Genomic DNA, 23,456 nt, shown 5'->3' on the forward strand with positions numbered 1-23,456 from the left:
CGTTTTATATGATTACTAGCAGCATCCACCTTTACATTCAGACTGATGGCTGGGCTGTAAATATAAACATTTTGGGTGACTTGGCAGAAAGTGTTTCTCTGAATGATGAGAGGTGGAATCTCTGAGTTTCAGTTTGGTTTTCCTTTTCCTTAGCATAGGGATTCAAGATGAGCCTGGTGCATGACAGCATCTGGTGCTTTCCCTGCACACAGATTTATACAGCGTGTACATTTGCACGATGTTACTTTTTTTTTTTTTCTTTTTTTCAATCTGCTTCTTTCATGACGCTTCTTACATCTTTCCCTGCATTTTTCTTTCTGTGAATTCATAAAGGCACACTTAAGCCTATTTTGGATAAGAAGTTAACTTTAAAAGCACAGTAATAGAGTGGGTCTTCTGCTCTGTCAATATTCTGTCTCCCGGGTCTTGCGGGCAGTATTTTTGCTGCAGTGCAGAGCCATGGTGATGTCCCACAGCAGAGCAGTTTGGGACCATGGAAAATCACTCTTGCACAATATCTATTCTATGCCATTGGACTGTTTTTCTTGTGTTTTTATTCCTGTCTTGATGTTAGTATGCTGGTACGAGTGTCATCAGAGGATGTCCTTAGTGTGAAATGAGATGTCCGTACCATTTTCCTCTTTTCAGATATGTTTCATGTGTTATTGCATATGTGATGTGCAAAGCCATCAGGTAACAGAGGATCTTTGCAGAGTCTTCATGGGATGCCTTGATAGCAAGTCAATATGTACTGTAATTTGTACCTGGACAGAGTCACTGTTTGGAATTTATGGTATCTCTGACTTATCCAGGCTGTTTTTTCAAAGTATATTCACCATGCTTTCCCCTGAGAAGAATCAGTTAGCTGTGGATGCATATGCTTATGAAATCCTGAACCTGAATCTGGCAGGTTAGTTGGTGTGTCTCTGCAAAAGAAGGGTAGGAAAGTTCACTGTGTGAAAGGAAGGATGGATTCCTCGCTGTGTGCCAGGTTTCTGCATGTCCTGCTGCCCACAGGAGATGCACAGCACACAGCTAGCAAGCCAGAATGTTCCCTGTGTTCCCTGTAGATACTTCATAGCACGACAGTTCACTCTCTAGGAAAGAAAGCAAAATACCTGCATTTCTTTTCAGCATATTTAATTCTTCATTGTGTTCTGGGTAAAACAAAATTGTGGCAATTTTTCCGAGTTTAGCCTGAAAACTTTACTTATTCTAATATCTGTGTATCTGTACAGACCTCCGTGCTTTGATTTTACAGTTTTTTTTCTAGTGATAGAAGTATGCCCGGACCTGTTTCAGGATAACAGTCCCTCGAATGGTCCCCTTCTGATAAGCCATGTAGTACAACTCTTTTTTTTTCCTGCGATGAAAGTGAACAACTGAGACACGTGTGTGTGCAGCACAGGAACCTTCTCATGGAGTGACATGAGAATATTTGTGGTATACGCCTGCTCTGCACATGGCTCTTACGTACAGGTGGAACTAATAAGTCTTCTGTTCACTTTGCCTATTAAACACGGCAGTCTTTCAACAGAAATCTGTGCAGCAGATTTAATAAGCATTATTAAATCTCTAAAAAGTCACAAGGATTCCAAGGCAGAGAGGCTCGTTTACCTCTTTATGTTGCATCGAGGAACGCGTTGTTTCAGGAGCTTGCCTGTGCTGCTGCACTGCCTCGGCTTCATTGCTTCAGATGTCACTTGAAGCAGGAGCGGTTTTTATAACTACACCGTAAACTCAAGATGGCTTAATGGAAATGATTTCTTCATGTGTCAAAATGACCCCTTTGTTTCTCATTTTACTCTTTTGTTGCCTGCAGCTAATCTGCTTCTGGGTTATCAGATCCAAGCATCTTACAATGCTGACTCTAGCAGTGGTATTCAGCTGGAATGCCGCCTTTTGTTTACTGGTTTTACCAGGCCTCCAGTGCTTTCTTTGGTCATCTGGTGTCTCCACTAATGTGATTTGCACTCCCAGGCTCTGCAGGTAGTCATGGGCTTTTATAAGGGAATTAGAGGAAGGCCTGCCACCCTGGTTGCTAATGAATCCACAGGGTATTTCTTGTTTATGTTTCGTTTTTTCGGCTTTTTCTGGGGGGGGAGGAGGGGAGGAGAGGGAACAGCCTGTGAACTGTTTGTGTTCTTATGCATTTTTTTCCCCTCTGCTCAAACTTCTGCTCTTTAAGTTGCTTTACTTGGCTCTGGTGGCATTCATGTTTTAAATGAAATTCCAAATCTCGTTGATCAGAATGTGCTTTTTATTTTACTTTATTTTGTTTTCTGAACTTATAAATAAATAAAAATGAGCAGCTACACTAAATACTCAAAGCTTCCTTATAACAAAAAGAAACAGAAGTTGTTCCTTGTGCTACTGAATGTAGAATTGAGAAAGAAAACTGCCTTCCTTCAAGAAAGTTGTTTCAATTAAAATAGCAAATGTGATAAATAAGGAAGTTGAAGTGTTTTATTAATTGTGCTGCAGCTGGAATTATAAGTCTTGCAAGCACACCAGAGTTAGACCTAAGTTGAGAAACGCCATCAGTGCAGTCTGTTTGTTCTGAGCCAGTGAAGGGCATAGTTGACATAGTCAAATAACTATTGTGTTAGACTTTGCAAAAACGTAAAGATCTGAGTTTTTTTTTTTAATGAAAAAAATACATGCACACGCATATATATACACAGTGAGAATATATGCTTAAACATTTTGTACTTATTTTCTAAAGTAGAGGTGAGTTTCAGGCTCTGAGGAGTTAAGCTGGGAGGAATGTCAAACGCTGAGTAAGTTGCCAATCAGTCTGTATCCACAACCTCCTACTTAACTATCCTTGTTGATCTGAGTGGGGACTAATAGAGTGATTAGGGTTTTTTTTGTTTTTTTTTTTTTTGGATTAGGCCTACCATTTTGTTACAGCCAGCATTTGGCTTGCACGAAAAGAAGCACAATGTCAATGTTTTTCAGGCTTCCTGCTAGTCTAATTAAGACAGGACCTACAGTGACAGGATCTGCATTTTTTTTTTTATCTCTTTGTAAAATGTTTTTGTTTTTGTTGTTTTAGATACTGAATCCGTGATAAAAGCAAAAGGATTTTGGAAATAAATGGGCCCTTTTCAGGAGATAATAGTGAATCTATTTATCCAAGTCTGAAGAATTTAGAGTGATAAGAGTTGTATCACTGATATGTGGCTTGAAGGGTTGAATCTTTAGGAGAGAGCTTTATAAATAGTAAAACATAGGCATGTTTCAGTGCCCTTCCTTCGTGCTATTCTGTGATGTTGATGCTTCAGGATTTACCCATGATGTTGGAGAAGGTTATGTTTCATTGTTTCATGAATGTATATTTATATTTTTAACACATAACCTGAATATTGGAGCATTAATTTTTGTTCAAAGAATTGCAGTAATGTCAGGTTGATGTTTATACTTTAGAAAACGTGTAGAAATTTTCAATAATGGCCATGTTAAGCAAGAGTATGTCAATTGAGTTTTACCAAGCTGACAGCAGTACTGAAGGTCCTTGTGACCCAGAAGTTTGTGACCCATGGAATCTCCGTTTTCCTTCTGTTGGTAATGTATCCTGACGTATAGAGGACTGAAAAATGCATGCTGTGTGACCCAATGTGCTGATTATGTACAAGTGGGAAAATCATTTTGAGCGTTTTGCCAAAAATGTCTTTGATACAAACAGATGTAAGGGGTAGGATTAAATTACATTCTTAAGTAAATGTTCTCTCAGCACAAATTCAGTAAGGCAGAAAGTGATATTTGCAGGCATTAATGAGGTCTGCTGTATTTTTATTTAAAACGATTTCAAATGCTTGGCCATTTTGTTGACTCAGCTTCACGTGCTGCGTATCAGGGAGCAGAAATCGAAGTACTCCTTTATTAATGTTCGTGTGTCTGACTGAGGAGATAAGTGACAGTAAGGAAGTGGGCAGCGTTATTTCTAAAAATGGTAAATATTCCAAGGCTCCTGAAAACGAGTCTATGGCACGCAGGCAGGCAGGCAGATTTTACAGCTCTGTCCAGAGCACAGAAGGAAGATAAATCATGGCCATCCCCCTCTCATTTTTGAAATGGTTCAACCCTGGGGTTTAGCTGAAGGACTTAAGGAGTTTTTGAAGTGCAAATAGACTGGTGAAGGGTAAACCTTTTCAGAGTTTCATTTAGATGGATTTTTTTTTTTCTATGTGAATTTCTGGCACCAGCTGAGATCTGGAAGGCCACAGGATTTTTTTGTTTTTGATCAATCAAGCGAACAGGACTTGCTATGGGGGTGTACATTCTCTGCATACATATTGATCCTATTGTGTTTAAAAGTAGTTAATTTAATCGGGGCTTTTTGAAACCTTCCTCCTAAGACTTGCATTAATGGAGTTGTCATTTCAAGGTCATGTTTCAGTGTCAATAACTTAATAGTAATGGCAGTAGTAGCAGTATTTCAGTTACTCTGTTAATATTGAATTGTGTTAGAATTGGTTTTACGAAAATATTTAAAAAAATAGTTTCAATTGAGAAATGTTATACTCATCAAACAAGGCATTTTCAAAGCAGTCTGGTATTAGTAAATGCATCAACGCAGGTAGTTGTGTTACTCTTCATAACTGCTTAGGTCAGGTCAGTGTCCTTCGCCTGATCTATTGTGTAGAAAGTTGGACTCCAAGGACATATTTTACACCTTGTCCTTTCTTGCAAGAGATTTATAAAGTCAGAGGAATTACTCAGAGCTCCACATTGTAGTTTTGACCTTTTACCTTTCTTTTGGTCTCGTTTACCTAAAAGATGGACTGCATATTAACTATACACACTTCTCTCTACTGTGATCAATATTTGGAGTTACAACATATAAAGATTATCTCTATGATAAGATAGCTATCTGAGTATAGATTTTGTAGGGCAGCATATATTTTGCTTCTTTTGGTCTATACTTGATGCCAAGACATCAAAGTAATCAGAATACAATTTCAGAGTGATGTGGACTGATCAGGCCGGGCAGTGAGGTAGAAAGCAGAGTCTTTTGTGCAGCTGTTTCAGTCATGTCCCAGTATGACAGGGGTTCCTACATCTTTTTTTCCCAACCGAGTGGGACGTTATCAAACCTTTTTGTGCAGGGATCATTCAGTGGCTCAGAGTGGGAGAGCAACCGTGAAATTAGGATGCACCTCTGTTGTTGGGATGCTTCCACAGTTTCTGTTCAAAAAGGACCAAATGTAGCTGATGTTATTTTTTTCTTTTTGCAGTTGATATGCAGAGAGACTAACTCAAGTCTTGTCAAAAAATATGGCTGCAGAAGTGCATATTGCAGTTTTCTTCAGACCTTACATTAAACAGAGAACTTTTGGTTAATAGAACTCCTATGCTTTGTGTTACAGCTCTGGCTTTTATGTCCATTAGCCTCATGTGCTGTCAATCTCATGTACTGTAATGATGGTTATTTCCTGTAGTGTTTGAAAATCGATCATGAGATGCTGTTTGAAGCTTTCCTGAGAGAGAAGTAGGTTTCTCTGCATGCCACTGTAGATGAAGGGATTCTCAGAATTTGTGTTATCACTTTTGCTAGTATGTCACTGGGAGATGCTAATATGCCCTACTCTTTGTTGAGTAAGAGTTTTACAGAACCACCCAGAACTGCTTCTCTCCCACTCAGAAGTCTGTTTGCACCAACTCGATAAAAGACTCTGGGTGTATTTTGATGCAGAGATTTTTGCTTCAATCTGATGAGGTGTGAGTTTTAGCTTGCAAAATGTATCACTCTAATTTTAAAAATTAATAATAATTTAAATGATATGTGCTCAAATGTCAAAGCAGACTTTGCAAATTATAGATTTGTCGAGCAGCTGTGATGTTGAAGTAACATAACTCCCATTACACTATTTGTTCATCAAGTACACTTGCTTGTACTGTGATTATGAATTCCTATAGAACTTAACTGAGCAACAGCTGGTCTGTTTGCTTCTGTGCCATGTGGCTGAAACTGTTTCCAAACGCCTTCTAAATTTTGTAGGAATTTTTCAACAGTTTTTATACCAAATATCTCTATTCTTTTGTTTTGATTGCAGGTAAATTTCACAAAATCCTTCCATAGGTTGCTAGGATAAAGAAAGTAAAAAGGCCATCAATGCTACTAACTACAGCTGCAACAAAACACATACTCTTTTTGGCCTTTGATTGTGTCAGATTCCTTTTCTTTGCAATTGTCCTTTTTTTTTTTTTCTTTTCCACTTGAGAGAGGTTTATGGTGCCATGTCCTTCAGGACAGCCCTGTCTTAGGGTTGAAGTTGTATTTCTCTCCGAGTTCCTAGAGGTGATGTTATCTTTTGTTCCCTTAGCAGCGTGGTCATTCCTAAGAGCATCTGTCACTTGGGGCATTGTAAGATGGATGAGTCTCAAGTGAACTGCTGGTTGAAGCAAATGGTGAAAATAAGAGAAGCTGAGGGGGCTGGGGTCGTCAGAAGGGACAGACAACAAGGAAGCTCTGTTAGAAATCAAAAGTAAGCCAGGCAGTAGTGGAAGGAACAGCCAAGATGGATCACACCCCACGAGTCTTGGAAACTAAGACTGAAGACAGATGTATGCTGAAGAGACCTGTCTTGGTGAAAATGCCATAGGTTTTCTTCCTATTTGCAAATAAAGGAGGATCTGAAGGGTACGATCTGAAGATCATGTGAAGAAATTGTATTTTTGCATCATGCTGTAAGGCTAAGACAAATCAATGCTGCTGTTAACCAGCAGAAAGGTTGCCGATTTTTTTGCATTTCTTAAATAGTATTTGAAATCTTTCAATACCGAGTGTGTAAAAACAGAAAATCAAAGCTGAGCTTATTAGTAGATTTGCTTCTGGAAGAGTAGGAAACTTGAAATTCGTGGCAATTTGGCTTTCAAAGGGTGCTTACTGTTTTAAACAGTTTCAGTACAGTATCTCTGATGCAGCCTAACTAACTAGTTCAGTTGAACATTGTAATGGAAAGAAAGTGGTATAAAAAAACAAACAAACAAACAAACAAACAACATACCCCAAGTCCCCCAAAACTGCTCCCAACATGCTAACAAGTGAAGTCAGAGCTCCAAACCGAGCAGAGGTCTGTGTTTGCAAAAGCAGCTGGCTGCAAACAAAAGGCGCAGCCCAGTGCGTGTCAAGGTTTGGGAAGGGTCTGGGAGGATCTCGACTTGAAAAATTATTTTGTCACACTATTGGCATTGGTCCATAAGGGGAAGCACTGGTTGAAAGGCGAAGAAATTAAGATGATTAGAAGCTTTAAAGCTTCACAAATGGTAGAGTATCTCTCTTCTCAATGGATGTAAATAATAGATGAAAGACTAAGGGTGACAACAAAGGATCAGGGCGTTTAAGAGAATGTGTGCAGCCTGAATAGCGGTCTGTGGCCTAGGGCCAAAGGTCTTAGCTTTGAGTGTAATTAGAAGAAAATACAAAAATGTCATTACTAGCAGGTGAAATGTTCAGCACGTGTCCAAAAAATAGCAATTTCAAACCCAGGAGCTGCTGGAATTGGATTACTGCCGTTCTGCCATCATTAAAGTCCTCGCAGAGTACTCTGGTTTGGTCGGGAGCTGAGCATGTTAACCTCGTGGGCCATCTGTGGTAGATCTGCTGCGGGCCTTGCAGGGATGTGGGGCATGAGTAGAGCTGTGTACGTGTCTTCTCCCAGAACACAGTTCCGAACAAAAACATTTCCTTGGTAAGAGGTAAAGACTAGAGTTGCTTTCTTCAATAGTCTAATTTCTAAAAACAGGAGAAGGAAGAAGTTTAAAGCTATTTCACTTTGCATTTTAAACCCTGGGTTCTGAACTACAGGCATACATCTGAAAGAGTTGTATTAACTCTGTTCTTGACAGCAGGTGTAAAGGTGTGGTAGCAGCTTTAAGCCCAAAATCCTATCTGTGAGCAAGAATCTTTCGAAATAATCTTCTTGAAATCTTTTCACAAAATATTAAGAAGTCAAACCAGCTTGTATGCCTAAAAGTCTTGTCAGAATCTCACTGATGATAACTTAATTTCATCCTTTTCCTGATGTTAATTACTGTTGTGTACACCCCTAAGTATTTTAGGAGATACTGTTCTGCTCACTACTTGCTCTACCATTGTTTTCATTCTTTTGGGTATTTCAGGTGTATTCTCTTTTATGAATTGTAATTTCTATTAGAAATACTTTCGTATAAGTACCTTTCTGGGATGTCAAATAGGAGAGAAATCAGCAAATTCTGACTTCATTTTGAAAACCGATCTCTAGTTCAGAATAGATAACCAACCTCCCATTTAGTTGGCTTCTTTTTAAATGAGGAGTCAAATAATTATTTCTACGTTATCATTTCTTTTTGATGTTTTTGTAACAGTTAAATGTTTCATACTGATGAGGTAGGTTCCTAATATTGCATATGGTGACTTGAGCACCAAAAATATACAGATATAGTGACAGACTTGGACTTTTCCTCTGGTAGAATGCACAGGAAAAAGCAATGCAGATTTAACCAAGTATGCTCTGTTCCAGGTGTGGATAGGCAGGTTTTTTGGGGGTTGTTATAAAATACATGCTGGCATAAATCATTCTAATGTGTTTTTTGTTTTTTTTTTTTCTTCTCCCTTTTTATTTTTCAGGCGGTTAGGAGTTTTAAGCAGTTTCGCAGCAAGACTTCACAAACTCTTAGCTGCATCCTTTAATCATGACAGCATTTCAGATAGGCTAAAAGGAATCTGAGAAGGTACTGTACTCCTCTTTCCTCATAGAGAATATGTGGGATGTTTGTGTTTAATGTTTGAGGCTTCAAATACACTGACTACATTTTAAAAATGCTGTAGACAGTAAATTTCTATTTTGTTTTGCTTTGATCGTGTATATATCTTAAGTTCTCTGGAGAGGTCTGATGTACACTTCTATTTTTTTCTTACATATCCACTGTGAGGTCAACTTTGTTATTTAATAGCAGTTCTTTTGAAGCTGTAACATTTTTCTTCTGATACTGTGCTTAGAAGCACTGCAAATACCTAAGCTACCAGCTAAATATGAGTTTTATTCACTTGGAGAGTGGGTGTTTGTTTGTTTGTCCTCTCAAAGGGCTTAAAACAAATGGGAAGAAGAATGCAGATCTTTGTCATGATCAGGATAGATTTGTGCTTCCAACTGAGATTCTCACAAGTGTTTTTTGTGACTTCTTAAAGGGGGAGGCTTGACTCAGTACACAGTATTGGGCTTGCATAGTTTCTTGTTGCATTTAAATAGCTAGTGTACCCAGAAGGCTGAAGATGCTTTATGACCTCTCGCATCCCTGGGGCAAGGGCGGCATGGAGGCCTAGCAGAGCGAGGGGGTCATTGCCACCACCTACGTTCTGAGTGGCCCCCGCAGGGTCCCAAAACCTGCCTGCAGGAAGGTTTTACTTGGCAACATCTGGATCGTGGTAGAAGTCAGTAAGCGGGGAACCTCCAGCGTTTTGCTTCCCTGGGTGCCTGGAAGATGCAACACTCGCCTCCTTGATGGGGGGGAGGCAGATTCTGTGGCCCTGAAGTTAGGCCTAAACAATTGCGGAGGTCAAAGGACAGCTGAGTGCGGTCAATGAGACACCCTGGGGTGTATTTTGTTACTTAGTAAAAGGAGCAGCATCCTAAAACCCTAAAGGATTCTCTTGAAAATCTGTGTTGTGAAAAGGTTTTATGAGTCTGATGGCAAAAAGTGCTGATTTAGCTAAGGAATGCTTTCTTTTGTCTAAATGAAAGGCTAATCCTTACCAAATGTTGGCAGCTATTATAGTGCGGTCAGTGCGGGTCTGAAAGAACAGTTAGAGTAGAAGTGTACTTCGGTATCCCAAATGTTTATCATTTTATTGGTTCTATAACTGAAAACGTTCCTGAACTTTCACCTTTTGACCCTAAAATTTATATGTCATAATCGAAAAGTACGAAGTAAAATCCGTCAGTTAGAAATTAAAAGACTGCTTCTTAAGGAGCTGTCCTATCCCAGTCACTCTGTGTCTCCTCAAAGATTTGCTTTAGATTATCAGGATACAGCCTCGTTTAAATTATAACTTTTTAATCTCCTAACACTTACTAATTGGTTGAAAATATGGGTTTTTTCTTGTTGCTCTTGAGCAATTTTTGTTGCTCATGTTGTAATGCTTGCAGTGAGTTTTAAAGGATAGTTTTTGAGTAATTAATTCCAATAATTTATTTAGCATTATCTTTCTTCAAATTGACAGATTATTAACGTTTAACATTTGTCACAGAAACAGATAAGAAATCAATGTCAAGAACCAAGACCTCGTAAGTAACAAGAAAGGAAATGCAATAGCAGCTGTCTTTGCAAGAGAGGTGGTGGGGGAAGGAGCGTGTGTGTGGCTGAAAAGGTTTAGTGCTTTTAGTTTCCCTTTGGAAAGGGGGGTGGGCATGGGCCACAACCCAAGATCTCAGACTCCTTGGCCCTACTGTCATACACAAACAGTCATTGTCAAATTAGGAAGAAAAAGATATTTGGGAGCCAGTGGTAGCATTTTTATAGTAACTAACATGGTGGTTTCTCATGATCTTTAAAAGAACTCTGTAAGAAGAGTGAAGAAGAATAAACTGCATAATTTTCAAGGGGAAAAAAAAAAAAAAAGAGCAAAGATGTTGACAAACAGTTTTGTATTTGATTTTTTCCTTTTTATTTTTGGGAAGAAACTTGACTGCAAATTATGGCTCTCGAAAGAGCTTAATTTTTAAACTCTTTAAAAATGCTATTTACAGATGCTTAGCATTGATTTATGTCAAGGTTAAAGCACCTTTAAACAAATAAAGTTGTGAATGAATAAAGCTACTAAAAAACAAATCAAGATATTTGTATAGCATTCAAGTTGCTACAAAACTGACACATATTCTGAATTTCTTTTGATAACCACATCAAATCATCAGGAAATGATAGCATGTGTGTTTGAGGGGTACACAAGGGAGTGGATAGATTGGGTAGGGATGGAAGGTCAAGCCTTAACTTTGACTTTCTAGGCCTTAGCTTAATTCTTTTGCAGTGAGGCAGTAACAGATGAAGAAAGAATTAGTGATTTATTTATCCATGAGATTGGACTGACTTTTGCCATAGGAACTTGATGGGATGTCTGTTCAGCTTTAAAAATACGGATATCCCATTTTATATATGTATCTATATGAAATGAAGAGATATTTAATATCAGCTTTATAATTAAAACATTTTGGGGAGTATATGTGTGAGCTGGAAAACTAACTTTTAAGATCCTATACTTTAGTTAGATAAGATATATAACATGGAAGTACATGTATTAAGATTTTTTTTCATCTGCTGTTCTGTAGAGAATGGCTCTGTATCTTATTAAGATGTTTCTTTCTTTTTTTTTTTTTTTTTTTTTTTTACCCAAAGAAGATTTTAGCCCACAGTAAGTATTTTGCACATAGTACTTTTCTCTGACTGCTGCAAAAGTAGAATATAAATACTGGGAAGGCTATTTTCTTCATACTGAATGTCAGTATTCACTGGAAGTTTTATATAAGTGCCTTCAAGAGTGCATAGGCCCAGTAAATTTTTTTGTATTACCAACTCACTAAACAATAATAGCAACTTTGGGAAGCAAAATTGCCTCTGATAGCATGTTTATGTTGCAGGTAAATTAAGCCCAGCTTATGAACATTCTTAAGACTTTTCATTTTGGGAGAAAAACAAGTAGAGAGCGCATCTGATGCCTCCAATAAATAATAATTTTAGTATCATTTTTTCTCCTTCCAGGACATGAAGACCCCATACACAGTGTGTCAGAACAAGTAATGAATTGCATCGCAGAACAAATATGAGCAATAGAATTACGAAACTCTTCTTCTCCTATTGGGGTGCTAATATGTAATTATTGATTTTTTGCATCTTTTAGGTAAAGATTAACATTTTTCTTTGTCAGATTTAAATGGTGCTATATAAATGCCCAGAAATGGGTACATCCCTCAAACACCTATTGGGATTCCGAAGAGACGCCTCAGTGGCAATTTTCTGTTTAGATATATCCCTTTGAATGACAAAACTGTTCTTTTTAGATACATCCCTTGGATATGATGATGTTAATGTTTTGTTCTGTTGATTACCTGTTTGTGGTAATTTTCATTTTACTGAAAGGCTGGATGTTGCAGAAGGCCTAGCAGTGATGTGCATCTTTGATCTCAAACAGGGACTGCCTCTGGTAATTTCAGAGATGCTTGACAGAGCTTTGTTTATTTTACAGAAGAATTCATGGTATTCTGGGAAGGGGAGAAAGTAGTCAGCTTTGACACATGATAAACACATGTTTCGGGGAAGGAAAAAGGACTCTACAAAACACAATTTGAAGTTCATTTCCAACAAGATTCTGTGTGAGGCGTTTGTCTTTTTAATAGAAATTCTATCCGTGATATAAACAGTCTCAGCAGGTAGGCTGCAAAAAATGTCCATACAATATTTGACTTAAGATTGTGTGTTTGAGGTGATTGCTATGGTTTTGACCTATGCAAGGTTTTGTGTCTGTTCAACGCTTGCTTTTTTAAGAGAAATGGCTGTGAAAGCAGCTTGCTTTATTATTTGTTTGCCTCTGCATTACTATTAAAAGAGGCTGCAGAAAAAAGATACTACATACATCTCTCAACCTGTAGACAGCATGGGAGCTTCAGATTAGAAAGTAATTGCTTGTTCCTTTTTAAAATATTCCTTTTTAACATTTTCTGAGTTCTGATGACGAGAAATGAAACCATTTTGACCTATTCGGAAACAGTAGTTTTGGGAAGAGTTGCACAGGAATGTGCTCTGAGAACTTCTGACAAACATCCTGACACAGTCTCTCCACAACAGAAGAGAGGCTCCTTTCCACCTTTGCTGGTTCATTTCCTAAAAGGAAGGATAACACTTGTTTTGGACTTGCCTTGTTTTCAGTCTGGGCATTAGGGAAGAAAGACAAATTTGTTTCAAAGAGGATTGTAACCAATAACCCATGTATGCATTTTTATACAAATGCTTTAGTGAAGGCAGTTTGATTTCTCAAGACGTTATTTATTAGTCCTTGATTTATTTGTACTTTTTAATCTAGAAATCTGTGTTATGGATTTGTTTAATAATGTGAGAGAGAGAAAGAAGCAAACCTTAGTGCTTTTGGCAGGATTATACATTTTATGGGTGAAGGAGATGTGGGAAACAGAGCTTGTGAGGTTCTTGGCTGCCAAGCATCCTGGTTCGTGCCACATCACAGCCATGCTCTGGCTGTGGAGCCCATCTTGTTTTCAAGGTGCTAACCCCAGCAGAAGAGCAATTCTGAGGTGGCTTTCTGGTTGCTTACTTGAGAAACTGCCACACGATGACTGCAGTTCTGCTGGCTTCAAGGAGTAAAAATGAGCTGCTTGCAGCAAAGGAAGGGATGCAGCTTACAAAGTCCTCCTGCAGAGCTTCAGTTTTAGTATTTTACAACTGTCACAAATCAGAACAGGCATGATGTTCCTGAAGAATCAGATTGTCTGGAATGTTCCAATAGCCAATGAAACCTGTATTGCCATTATGCTTCGTACTGGGATTTCCTTATTTTTATTTTTGGTGTCAGTTAGTACATGTTGTTGGAATTAAGACTATCTCTGCAAGATGCATAGAAATTATTTTCTATTGCTTGGCAGTAGACGTTGTCCTGGTTCCTTTATTTAGTAGTTAGCATGTGAGTGGGGAAAAGCTGCCTATGTGAATCTTTAGTAGGCATTTTAGTACCTATGCCCTAGAATTCAATGTTGAGATGTTTCAGAACAGATTACGTTTTATGGTACAGAGTACTAACAATCTAATTTATATATGTGTTTTGCTAATCCACAGTGCAAAGCCCTTTTCCATAGTCATACCGAAAACAGTAATACAACACTAAGCAAATGAATATGTACTTACAGGACTAAGGACTTAAGGCAGACCAAGAAAACTGGTATAGAGCATAGGTGCCAAAAAAAAAAAAAAGTATGAGTTAAGAACAAATTGAGTGAATGTCAAGGTTCAAAACAACATGGATATTAGCAGTTTCACATGGTGATTTTTGTTAGTCCAGTAGTGTTGAAGAGTTGATCACAAACTTTACTGATAAGGCATTCAGATGATGTTTGGGGCTATAGGTGAAGCACTCAGCTTCTCACAGTCAGTCCAACTTACCCTAATAGACAGACATGAAGTCCATTTTTACTAGCAGTGCAAGCTGAAATGCCATCATTAATGCTTCATTTTCTCTCATTGCACATCTCCTTTGAAACACTGGTAGCTTTCCCTTCCACTTTCTCAAAAGCAACCCCTCAGAAAAAAAAACAAAAAACAAAAAACAATTCCTGAAACTAAACAATTTAGAAATAGTTATTAATGCTAACGTTCTTGACAAATATGGATTTGTATATATTTTATTAACTTGGAAATATATATCAAGACTCTTCACTGAGTTTCTAAGTCATGGAAATTTAAAAAATATATATTAAAGTATATATGTATATCTAAATGGGGTATTATTAGACAGTGTTCCATTGTAATACCCATTAAACCTTAAGTTTTAATGTAGATTTAAGTTAGCTAACTGATGTGACTGAGAAGATACATTCCTGTGTTATAGATTAATGTAAAGTATGTTAAAATGTCGTGTCTGCAGTAGTTCTAATTAGTTTGTTTTACTTAGCAATCACTAAATGCATTTTAGCTAGTAACTTACTATCAGAATATGTTTTGTCAGTGAATGCCTGTATATCTGTATGCATGAAAACTATGTGTATATTAAAAAAAAAACAAACAAAAAAAACCAATGAAAATCTTTAGGCCTGGAAACAGATACCAGTTTTGATTATATGATTTTGGGAACTTATTTGAGATCAGAGAAACATCTCAGTTTTGCTACATCAGGCTATAGTTATTTAAATCGTTCTTATATTAATTTAGTAGATACTACTCATTCTTTAGTTTCATCTGCTGAGGTGTTAGTGGTGGTACCTCAAAGTTTTCAAACATATAACTTTCCTGGTTGTGCTAAGACGCAAAGTTTTTGGGAGCCTCAATTCATGTCTGCAACTAATTGCTAAATCAGAATCACACAGCCAAATATGCCTTGATCTTAGAGCTGAGATTAAGCACCATTACTGATCTAGTTGTATTGCACTGGCATTAATAATGTGGTTAATAGCCCTATTGATTTAGGGGAAAGGCCATAAATGGTGAAAACTGAGTAGGAACGGGCTTGTTTTAAGGAGGCAAGATGAGATTTTTGGAAGTGCTCCTTGGTGATTTCCTTGTGCTGCCTCTGCAATCAGTGTGAGCACATCCTTTGCTTTAAATTGATGAAGTATTTCAACATTACCAAAAACTAAAAAGGAAAAGCTAGACTTTTATGATGATTTTATTTTTTTCTGAAGGCTTTTCCATTTAAATAAAAGAGGAAAATGTACTCTTTTTGTTGAAGGTACATAGAAATGTTCTGTTCCCTGTGTACATGGTGGAAGATCCCGGTAGCATAAAAGGATTTTCTCCAGCTTTCACAACTTAATTTTAAAAACCTTGGAAAACCTTCACAGTAACTTCTCTGCTAATTTCATAGAATCATTTAACGGACTCAAAGAAGATTTGCAGTCAGAATGGGTTAAATCAAAATAATTAACTTCTGGAAGCTTCTGTTTCATGAAGAACATAAATCTGTTTGTGTAAAGCTCAGGTTCCACTGTATAATCTTCTCATTCTCATATGGTTATATGTAAGTAAACTTTTATATTACTGGCAAATTAGTTTTTTATTAATTCTTCCACTCTTTTTTTGCCCTTATGTTCAAATTTGTCTTCTTTCTGCACTCTTCCACTGAAACAACAAAGAAAAACACGAATCAACGAGCAAAGAATTAAAATGATTTAAATTATTTATTATTTACTTATTTAAATTATTATAAACACAAACTACAGTTTGTTTATGGTTTCTAAGTAGGTTTGTTTTTCCACAGTAGTCCATCAGAGGAAAATGTTTGGGGAGTTTGCTTGGGGGTGTATGTGTGAACAATTGGAGGGCTGAGGGTGTAAAAGAGGCAGTAAAAGTTTGTGTATGCATGCAAGTGGTGACAGGACACACAGTGTTTATTTGTAGATGAGCATTTACATGCATAGGAGGTTCTTTGCACATGAAGCTGCATGAGTATTGCAGCCATCAAAAGATGTTCCTTGTTTCAGAGCAGCCTGCTAGATGTCGCTCCATTCATTTTCCAGTCTTTTTACAATACTTACAGTAACTTTTATGTGTTCAAGTAGGCATCCACTGCCTTAAATGCTTATAGCATGTCATTCACAGATACTAGCCCCTCATGATTATTGTGTATTTTGCAATCACTGTGGGTGAACTTGCTTAAATTAAGTAGTCAAATGTTTTCTTTCATCTGTTTGTTGCATCTGTTTACCAAGGAAATGGCGTCAGAGGTAGTTTGGTAAGCTCAATTCGTAAATCATCTCAAATCTCACAAGAGGAATGTGATCAGCATCCTCAGCCTTCCTCTCTTTGTGGCATGTGAGCTCAGACTACCTGGGATTTGGCGTCTGGTTTCTGAGTTGGAGCCGTGGCCTGGAGGAAACTAAATCCAGTCCAAGCTCTGTGTAGTTCAACTCACAAAGACTCGTGTGTGGGAATCTGGCCAAATGGTTTTCAGCTCCAGATGGGGCTAAGGAGGACCCACTGCTGTCAGTTTGACACGGATTGACTCTAACCACACACGCTGAACTTTGAAACAGTGCTTGAAAACTTCAGTCTTGCCAAAGATTACATCTAATGATTCTGGGAAGGCTTTTGCAGAGCATCTGAAAGATGAAGGAAAATGCAGGATGTTGAGCAATAAACTGCTGAGCTCATATCTTAAAACTACTGAGTGACAATTCTGTAAAACTTGAGCTTAACTTTGAGAGACTTCTGTAGCACAGCACCTCACAATGTATTCTGAGTTTGATTGCAGCTGTAAGTTCCTCTTGATGTGTGCTAATAATATTAAAAAGAATTAGAGATATTCAGAGTTTTAAATAGGTTTCAGATTTTGTTTCTTGGTTACTTTCCTTTTTTGTCCTCAGTGCTGCATCACTGAGTTTTCTGAGTTCGGGTGCAAATTTTAGCATGTTTATTATTTTGTGAGCTGTGCCTGAAGAGTATGAGTTTCAGAGCAGCCTGCTAGATGTCGCTCCATTCATTTTCCAGTCTTTTTACAATACTTACAGTAACTTTTATGTGTTCAAGTAGGCATCCACTGCCTTAAATGCTTATAGCATGTCATTCACAGATACTAGCCCCTCATGATTATTGTGTATTGTGCAATCACTGTGGGTGAACTTGCTTAAATTAAGTAGTCAAATGTTTTCTCTCATCTGTTTGTTGCATCTGTTTACCGAGGAAATGGCGTCAGAGGTAGTTTGGTAAGCTCAATCTGTCTGATGCAGTCAGGCTATAGCAGCCATTTGGGATTTGCTTTCTGTTCTTGTTGTGGAATAGCTTTTTTATCTGCATCTGGTGAAGGAATTTTCCAAATCGCGTGTAATCTAGTTCAGTACTCCAACTGTAGAGAGATACTACTAACTGAGTAAGAAGAAGGAAAACCGTGTCAGGAAAAGTAAGTGCTCTTGGTCTTTCACATTCTCCACTTGGATGTGGTAGTGGATATAGGATGTTATCAATATTTTCTTCAAAGTAAATGAAAAATTTTAAGAGACTGTAACACCATAAACAGTCAGTATAATCAAATTGTTCATTTTTTCTGGAAGGCTTTGTGAATTGTCTTGTCACTCACCAGATAGAACTGTAAACTCTTTTGCAGTTGAGCTTGAATAACCCCAACACAGACAAAAGCAGGGTGAGAATCTCAGGATCTTGAAAGGACTGTGGGGGTAAAGGGGATCTTACAAAGGCTGTGAGATAAGGTGCCTGTTAATGAGAACACTGTCTTGCATTCTTGTATTGGCTCCCATATTAAGTCTTTCCTACTTGTTGCTATGGTTAATGCTGGTTATACTTCCAATATATATATTTATGACAGATATACTTCTGTCATTGTAGTCTACACTTTTAATTAACAAATATATTTGTTACTGGTGTTGTTAGCTGTCATCCTTTCTGCTTGTATGCATGTTTGTGATAGATCCTAATGATGCCTTAGTGGAAAAACTATGACTCCCAGAACATCAGTTAAGGCTGATGTAAATAACAGAAAATGCTCAATGTACCTGAAGCAATGAGCTCCCAAATGATTTTACAGTATAAATAGATGCCTGCTTTCCCTTTGCCTAAGATGACCCTTCAAGATACAGAAGCTTTGTGGGGCCTGACAGTACCTTTGTCAAGGAGCTTGTTTTCCTTTCCTTTGAAGAGAAACTTTTCTGTGGGGTTAGGCCAGATCAAAAGTCAGATTATGTGTTTTGGAGAATACAATTACATCATTAGGTTAAACACAAAGTAAGGACTTGATAGAGCTGACTTAATGGAGGGTGTTTGCATCAGATTCATCATTCGCTATCAGGTAATTGTGAAATTGCTTTAAGCCATAACAACAACAGTCACCCCCTCCCTCATCCTCCAGTTCAGTTCCTCTCCTTTAAAGTCTCTGGGGTCATGACCCACCTGGAGGCCAGATATGTGCTATCTGGTGTACTGAATGATCTGATTATATTTTTACTTGTAAAGCCTTCAGCTCAATGTGTAGATCTGCTCCAGAGAATTGCTGGGTAATGGTCTATTTTCCAAAAAAGTTCTTTTTTTTTTTTTTTTTTTTTCTTAGTGTGTGGGAGGGGGTATGTGCAGGACCAGAGTGATGTATTTTTCTGATTGGAATAAGTTTGTAATGTCTGCAGTGCTCAGACACTGCCAGTCTGCTGGAGCTGTAATGAAGCTAGGCCCTGCTTCTTCCAGAACATGCAGTGTCCTATTTGTGCGCAGATCTCTTGACAGTACAGAACTAGATTATTTGCTTGAATTGATACGACTCTATTGCAAATTCAGCCTCTGTGGTTGAAAGAAGCATTCAGATTTGCCTGTGTCCTTTACTGCAGTGCTAAAATAGTCTTTGTAATCTTTAGTTACTTCCAATTCTGTCTGCCTTTATGGAGTCACCTCTCAGTCCTGCTATTGTTTTCTACAGTGAACATCTATAGTTAATTTCCAACCAAAACTTGCAGCATTAGTACCCCAATTCAGACTGCAGAGTAGCTCTCTAACTCCAGCAAATGCCCCTTAATCCTCCAGCTCAGTGTTGGCTACTGCAAAGAAGGCGTGAAATAGTCTCAGTAAATCTGCTTTGAAGCAGCACAGCAGTAGTGGAGATGCTCAGGATGTGTAGGGTAGGAGTCATGATGACTTAGTGTCAGGATCTTTACAGAGAAGCACCCTCAGAGTGATAGAGGTGGGAGGTGCAGGTCATCTGAATGTCAGGAAGTTCTCTTCTTAGGTTTTGCTGCAAATTTCATTTTAAAGTTGTTCCATTTTAATTGTCTTGTGTCTCTCAGTAGTGTTTTTAGGGCATGGACTAAAAATTGCCTGCCTAGAGTGGCAAAGTTGGTGAAATAGAAGGGATGTCTGAACCTTCTTCCTTGGCGGAGTAATGAGAAAGTGTAGAGGAAAATCTTACTACACATAATAACGCTCTGTTATTATATACAGTTTGAAACAGCTAAGAATAGACTGGGCTACAGACTTCTGCTGAGATTTTAAAACAAAAGGCAATTTCTAAATCATGGTATCCAGTGGTGTGAATTAATAAGGCTGAAATCTAGGAATTTAATCAGGTCTGTGCTAAACTAGCTACAGTTGGGGGCACATATTTCTTTCCATGCACAACGGATTAAACCTCTTGTACATTAGAGACCCCTGAGTGTGCTCAAATAGTCCAATTTTGACTGGTTTTTTAATTTTTTTTAAAACCAATGTGGAAATATAGGGTAAACATATTATTTGGAAAAGTTTTTTAATAATGATCATTAATTCATGTTAAATCACTAGTTTTGGTCAAATTTTAATGCAGAGACAGCAGGTACATGTTCTAATGACATAAATACTTATTGCTCCTTTTTCTCTCCCTTGCAATTCCACCTCTTTATTTTTCCCCCAGGCTGCTGCATCCTTGGAGCCCCTTCACAGACACACTTAAAGCAGATGATGCTATGCTGCAGCTCCGCCACTGCTGCAGTGCGCTGACTGCAAGCCCCTTACCATTGACAAAGTCAGGAGGAAAATGAAATGCTTCCTAATTGCACCAAGCACTCAGGGTAGATTCAAAAACAGAAACACAAAGGCAGCCATGAATCAGTGCCCTTGGCTTTCGGTCGGCTGGATCAGAAGAGTGGATGGGTGAGCTGCTTGCTGTGGCAAGGCCTCTCCAGCCCTCTCCCTTGCAAAGGAAGCCTCCTTCTCCTCCTGCCCCTCCTCTCCCCAGCTCCCTTGAACTCCCTGTGAGGCCCAGCTGCCCTAATGGCCTGGGGCAGTGTTAGGACATCAGCTGCCCAGCTCTGGCTTGCTGGCACTGGGCTCCCTGGGGCCTAGCTTCCCCTGCTGCAGCCAGGCCTGTGCCTTGCTGCTGCTCCCTCCACCCCCTTCCTTCCCACCAGTGCCTCACCCTTCTCCCTCCAAGTCTTGAGAGGAGCCTTCCTCTTGCTCCATTGCTCCATTCTGTGGCTTGAGGAGACCAATTCCTGAGCCTCCCTCTACTGGATGTTTCCAACGTCCTTGTAATCTTGCTTTGTTTTCTCACATTAAGCTGGAACGGTCCTCCAGTAATGTTTACCCACCATTTCAAATTAATCCATGACAGTTGTCCTCCACAAGCAGGTCTTTCTGCATAGATCCCATGAAGAAAAATTAAATGAAAAAAATACACTTTTGCCTTCAAGCATATGGCATTTTATTAATATTTTTCTCTCAAAAAAAGGCGTAAACAATATACATCACATAGATTATGGAGAAAACAGAGTATGAAGTGACTTCAGATAGACAGTGCCCTGTGGGAAGTGGAAGTTTTTTTAATAATTAAATGCTGATTCGCTTTTATTATGGTACTGTATGTTTATACACACTCCCTGATGTTTTTTGAATTTAATGAAATCTTAGGAAAAAAAATTATCTTTGTATTGTCTTTGTTTTGGGTAAGGAAATGCCTCAGATTTGTTAGAAGGTTCAGGTTGAATATTAAGAGAAATTTATTCTCAGAAAGAGCAGTGATGCAGTGGAACAGCCTGCCCAGGGAGGTGGTACAGTCACTGTCTATGGAGCTGTTCGAGAACTGTGTGATGTGGCACTGAGGGACGTGGTCAGTGGGCATGGTGGAGATGGGCTGATGGAAGGACTAGGTGATCTTAGTGGTCTTTCCAGCCTTAATGACTCTGTGTGGAATTTTTTACCCAGAACTGTACAAAGTTTGAACAGCTAACTATGCCTCTCATCCACCTGAGGTGAGTAATTAGATAAACTTCATCCCTGAGTCAGAAATATTTTTCTATGCTGGGAGCTCTGAAACACTAATGTAAGCAGCTATCATCGTTGTTGAAAAACTTTGAGCAACCCAGTAATCAACCAGGAATAGAACTGTAGATTTTCTAAATGCCTACTTCTCTTCTTGGCTGAGATCTTATTCTGGTCATGGGACTAGGTGACATCTAGTGAAGGAAATCACAAAGACAATATTATAAGTGTTTGTCCTTTCTACTGTTGATTTAACAGAGGAAAAGTAACCTTTGTTGAAATAAAATTTTCTGAAAATGCAGTCTTGTATTTTGAACAGCAGAAAATGTTACATCTTAATTTTTTTTGAGTAAATGTTACATAGCATGAAGACCCAGCAAAGTGGAAAAATTCATTTTCATTGAGTCTGCCCTAGCTAGTTGTAAACCTTTCCATGGCCATCCTGTTACTAGATGTTTACTGATTCCTAATGCTGAGGGAACAAATATAAGTGGCTGTGGGGTGAATAATGTTGCCCAAGGAGAAGTGATGATCTCAAGGTCTATTTGTGCTTAGTATTTCATAAAGTTCATAAATTAATCATCGTTATAAACATGAATGTTAACTGTAAAAATAGACAATTTAGAAGGTCATTAACAGTATAGCAATGTAAAGCATAATTTAAAATAAAAACACTTCACAGCATTTGCAAAGGACTCTTAAAGAGAGCTGACTTCCACACAATTTCAGTTAATGTTAGCAAAAACAAAATTTCAAGTTACTGGATGTCTATATAAGATTTTTTTTTATTTTTTTATTTTTTCCAAATGATGGCATACTCCCAAGTTAAATAATGTTAAAGTAGTTCAATAACTAGTGATGAAGACAGACTTGACATTTTTCAATTTTCTGTGTTGTATTAATTTCTCTAGTCTATTTTGAAAATCTTAAAAATGACAATAATAATGATTTTTCTCTTCTTCCTCTCCTCCTCCCAACCCCCAACAAAACTCTACACCAGAGGGGTTCTTGAGTTTTCTGAGAAGGAAATGTATGCGCAAAACACAAAGCAGTTGTGCTAAACTCTAATTGAAACAAGAGTATGCGTGGGGTACAAAATACTTAGAAACGTAGTGCTAGTTAGAGCACAATATTATTACTAACTTGATGTCTCTGCCAACGTCTGTCATGGTGGATATTAAAAAGACTTCATCTGACATTTGTAAAAAATCTGTGTATGCACCTTCCCTTGTGCTTATCAACCATTTTCTTTGCATTTTTAGATCATGGGGAATTCATACGCAGGACAACTAAAGTCTGCTCGTTTTGAAGAAGCTCTTCATAACTCCATAGAAGCTTCTCTGAGATGCAGTAGCGTCGTCCCACGGCCAATCTTCTCACAGCTGTACCTGGATCCTGACCAGCCACCTTTCTTGCCGGAAGGTAACCATGAAAGTATGGCACATTTCAATTGTTGTTTTTCTGAGAAAAGGGTGGGATGCATTTCATTAAATAACTAAAAGCTGAACTGCTGCTCATTGTGTGACACAAAATCTGAATTTCAGGCCTTGTTGAGGAGGGAGAATAGTGTACTGTTGTTTTAAAAGGGGGTAGTCACAAATACTGATGAAATCTTTTATTTTCTATTTTATTCTTGCTCAGATGTGAAGCCTAAGGTGGAAGAGTTGGATAAAGAGTTAGTACATCGCTATGCACAAAATGGAAATTTGGACTTTTCTACTAACCAAACTGTTAATGAAATGGAAGATGAAGAGGAGGATGAAGACATGTCAGATTCAAGCAGTCCACCAATCCCGTATTCACAAAAACCTGCCCCGGAAGGGTCTTGCACTACTGATGGTTGGTGTACTTTCTTTTACCTGTGAGATCTTTAAAAGCAGTTCTCAGTAAAATGCATTATCTCTGAACTTAGAAACACTTGAGCAAGGAGGTCTTGAATTAACTGTTCACAGTCAAAGCTTTAGATCTAAGATAGCATAGAGTAAGAGGACTTTTTTTTTTTTTTTTTTTTTTTTTTTTTTTTTTTTTTT

The 23,456-nt window shown here is 38.2% G+C and overlaps 1 protein-coding gene across 17 annotated transcripts in view; it reads left to right on the forward strand.

The window, feature by feature from the left end:
• GREB1L (GREB1 like retinoic acid receptor coactivator) overlaps positions 1–23,456 on the forward strand; it is a 127,156-nt gene that overhangs the window by 46,025 nt on the left and 57,675 nt on the right. For 11 of the 17 annotated variants that reach the window (XM_042869718.1, XM_042869733.1, XM_042869735.1 and 8 more), the window contains 3 exons: positions 8,615–8,718; positions 22,689–22,860; positions 23,068–23,265. In XM_042869718.1, the coding sequence (XP_042725652.1) occupies positions 22,692–22,860; positions 23,068–23,265 (367 nt within the window). In that variant the 5' untranslated portion in view covers positions 8,615–8,718; positions 22,689–22,691. Of the gene's footprint in view, positions 1–8,614; positions 8,719–12,263; positions 12,408–22,688; positions 22,861–23,067; positions 23,266–23,456 lie in introns of those variants that run through there. The other 6 variants (XM_042869729.1, XM_042869731.1, XM_042869730.1 and 3 more) reach the window with 3 other exon arrangements.

This window comes from Lagopus leucura, unplaced genomic scaffold (genome assembly GCF_019238085.1).
Source record: "Lagopus leucura isolate 7727_CA_CO unplaced genomic scaffold, USGS_WTPT01 Super-Scaffold_100002, whole genome shotgun sequence".
Classification (NCBI taxonomy): domain Eukaryota; kingdom Metazoa; phylum Chordata; class Aves; order Galliformes; family Phasianidae; genus Lagopus; species Lagopus leucura.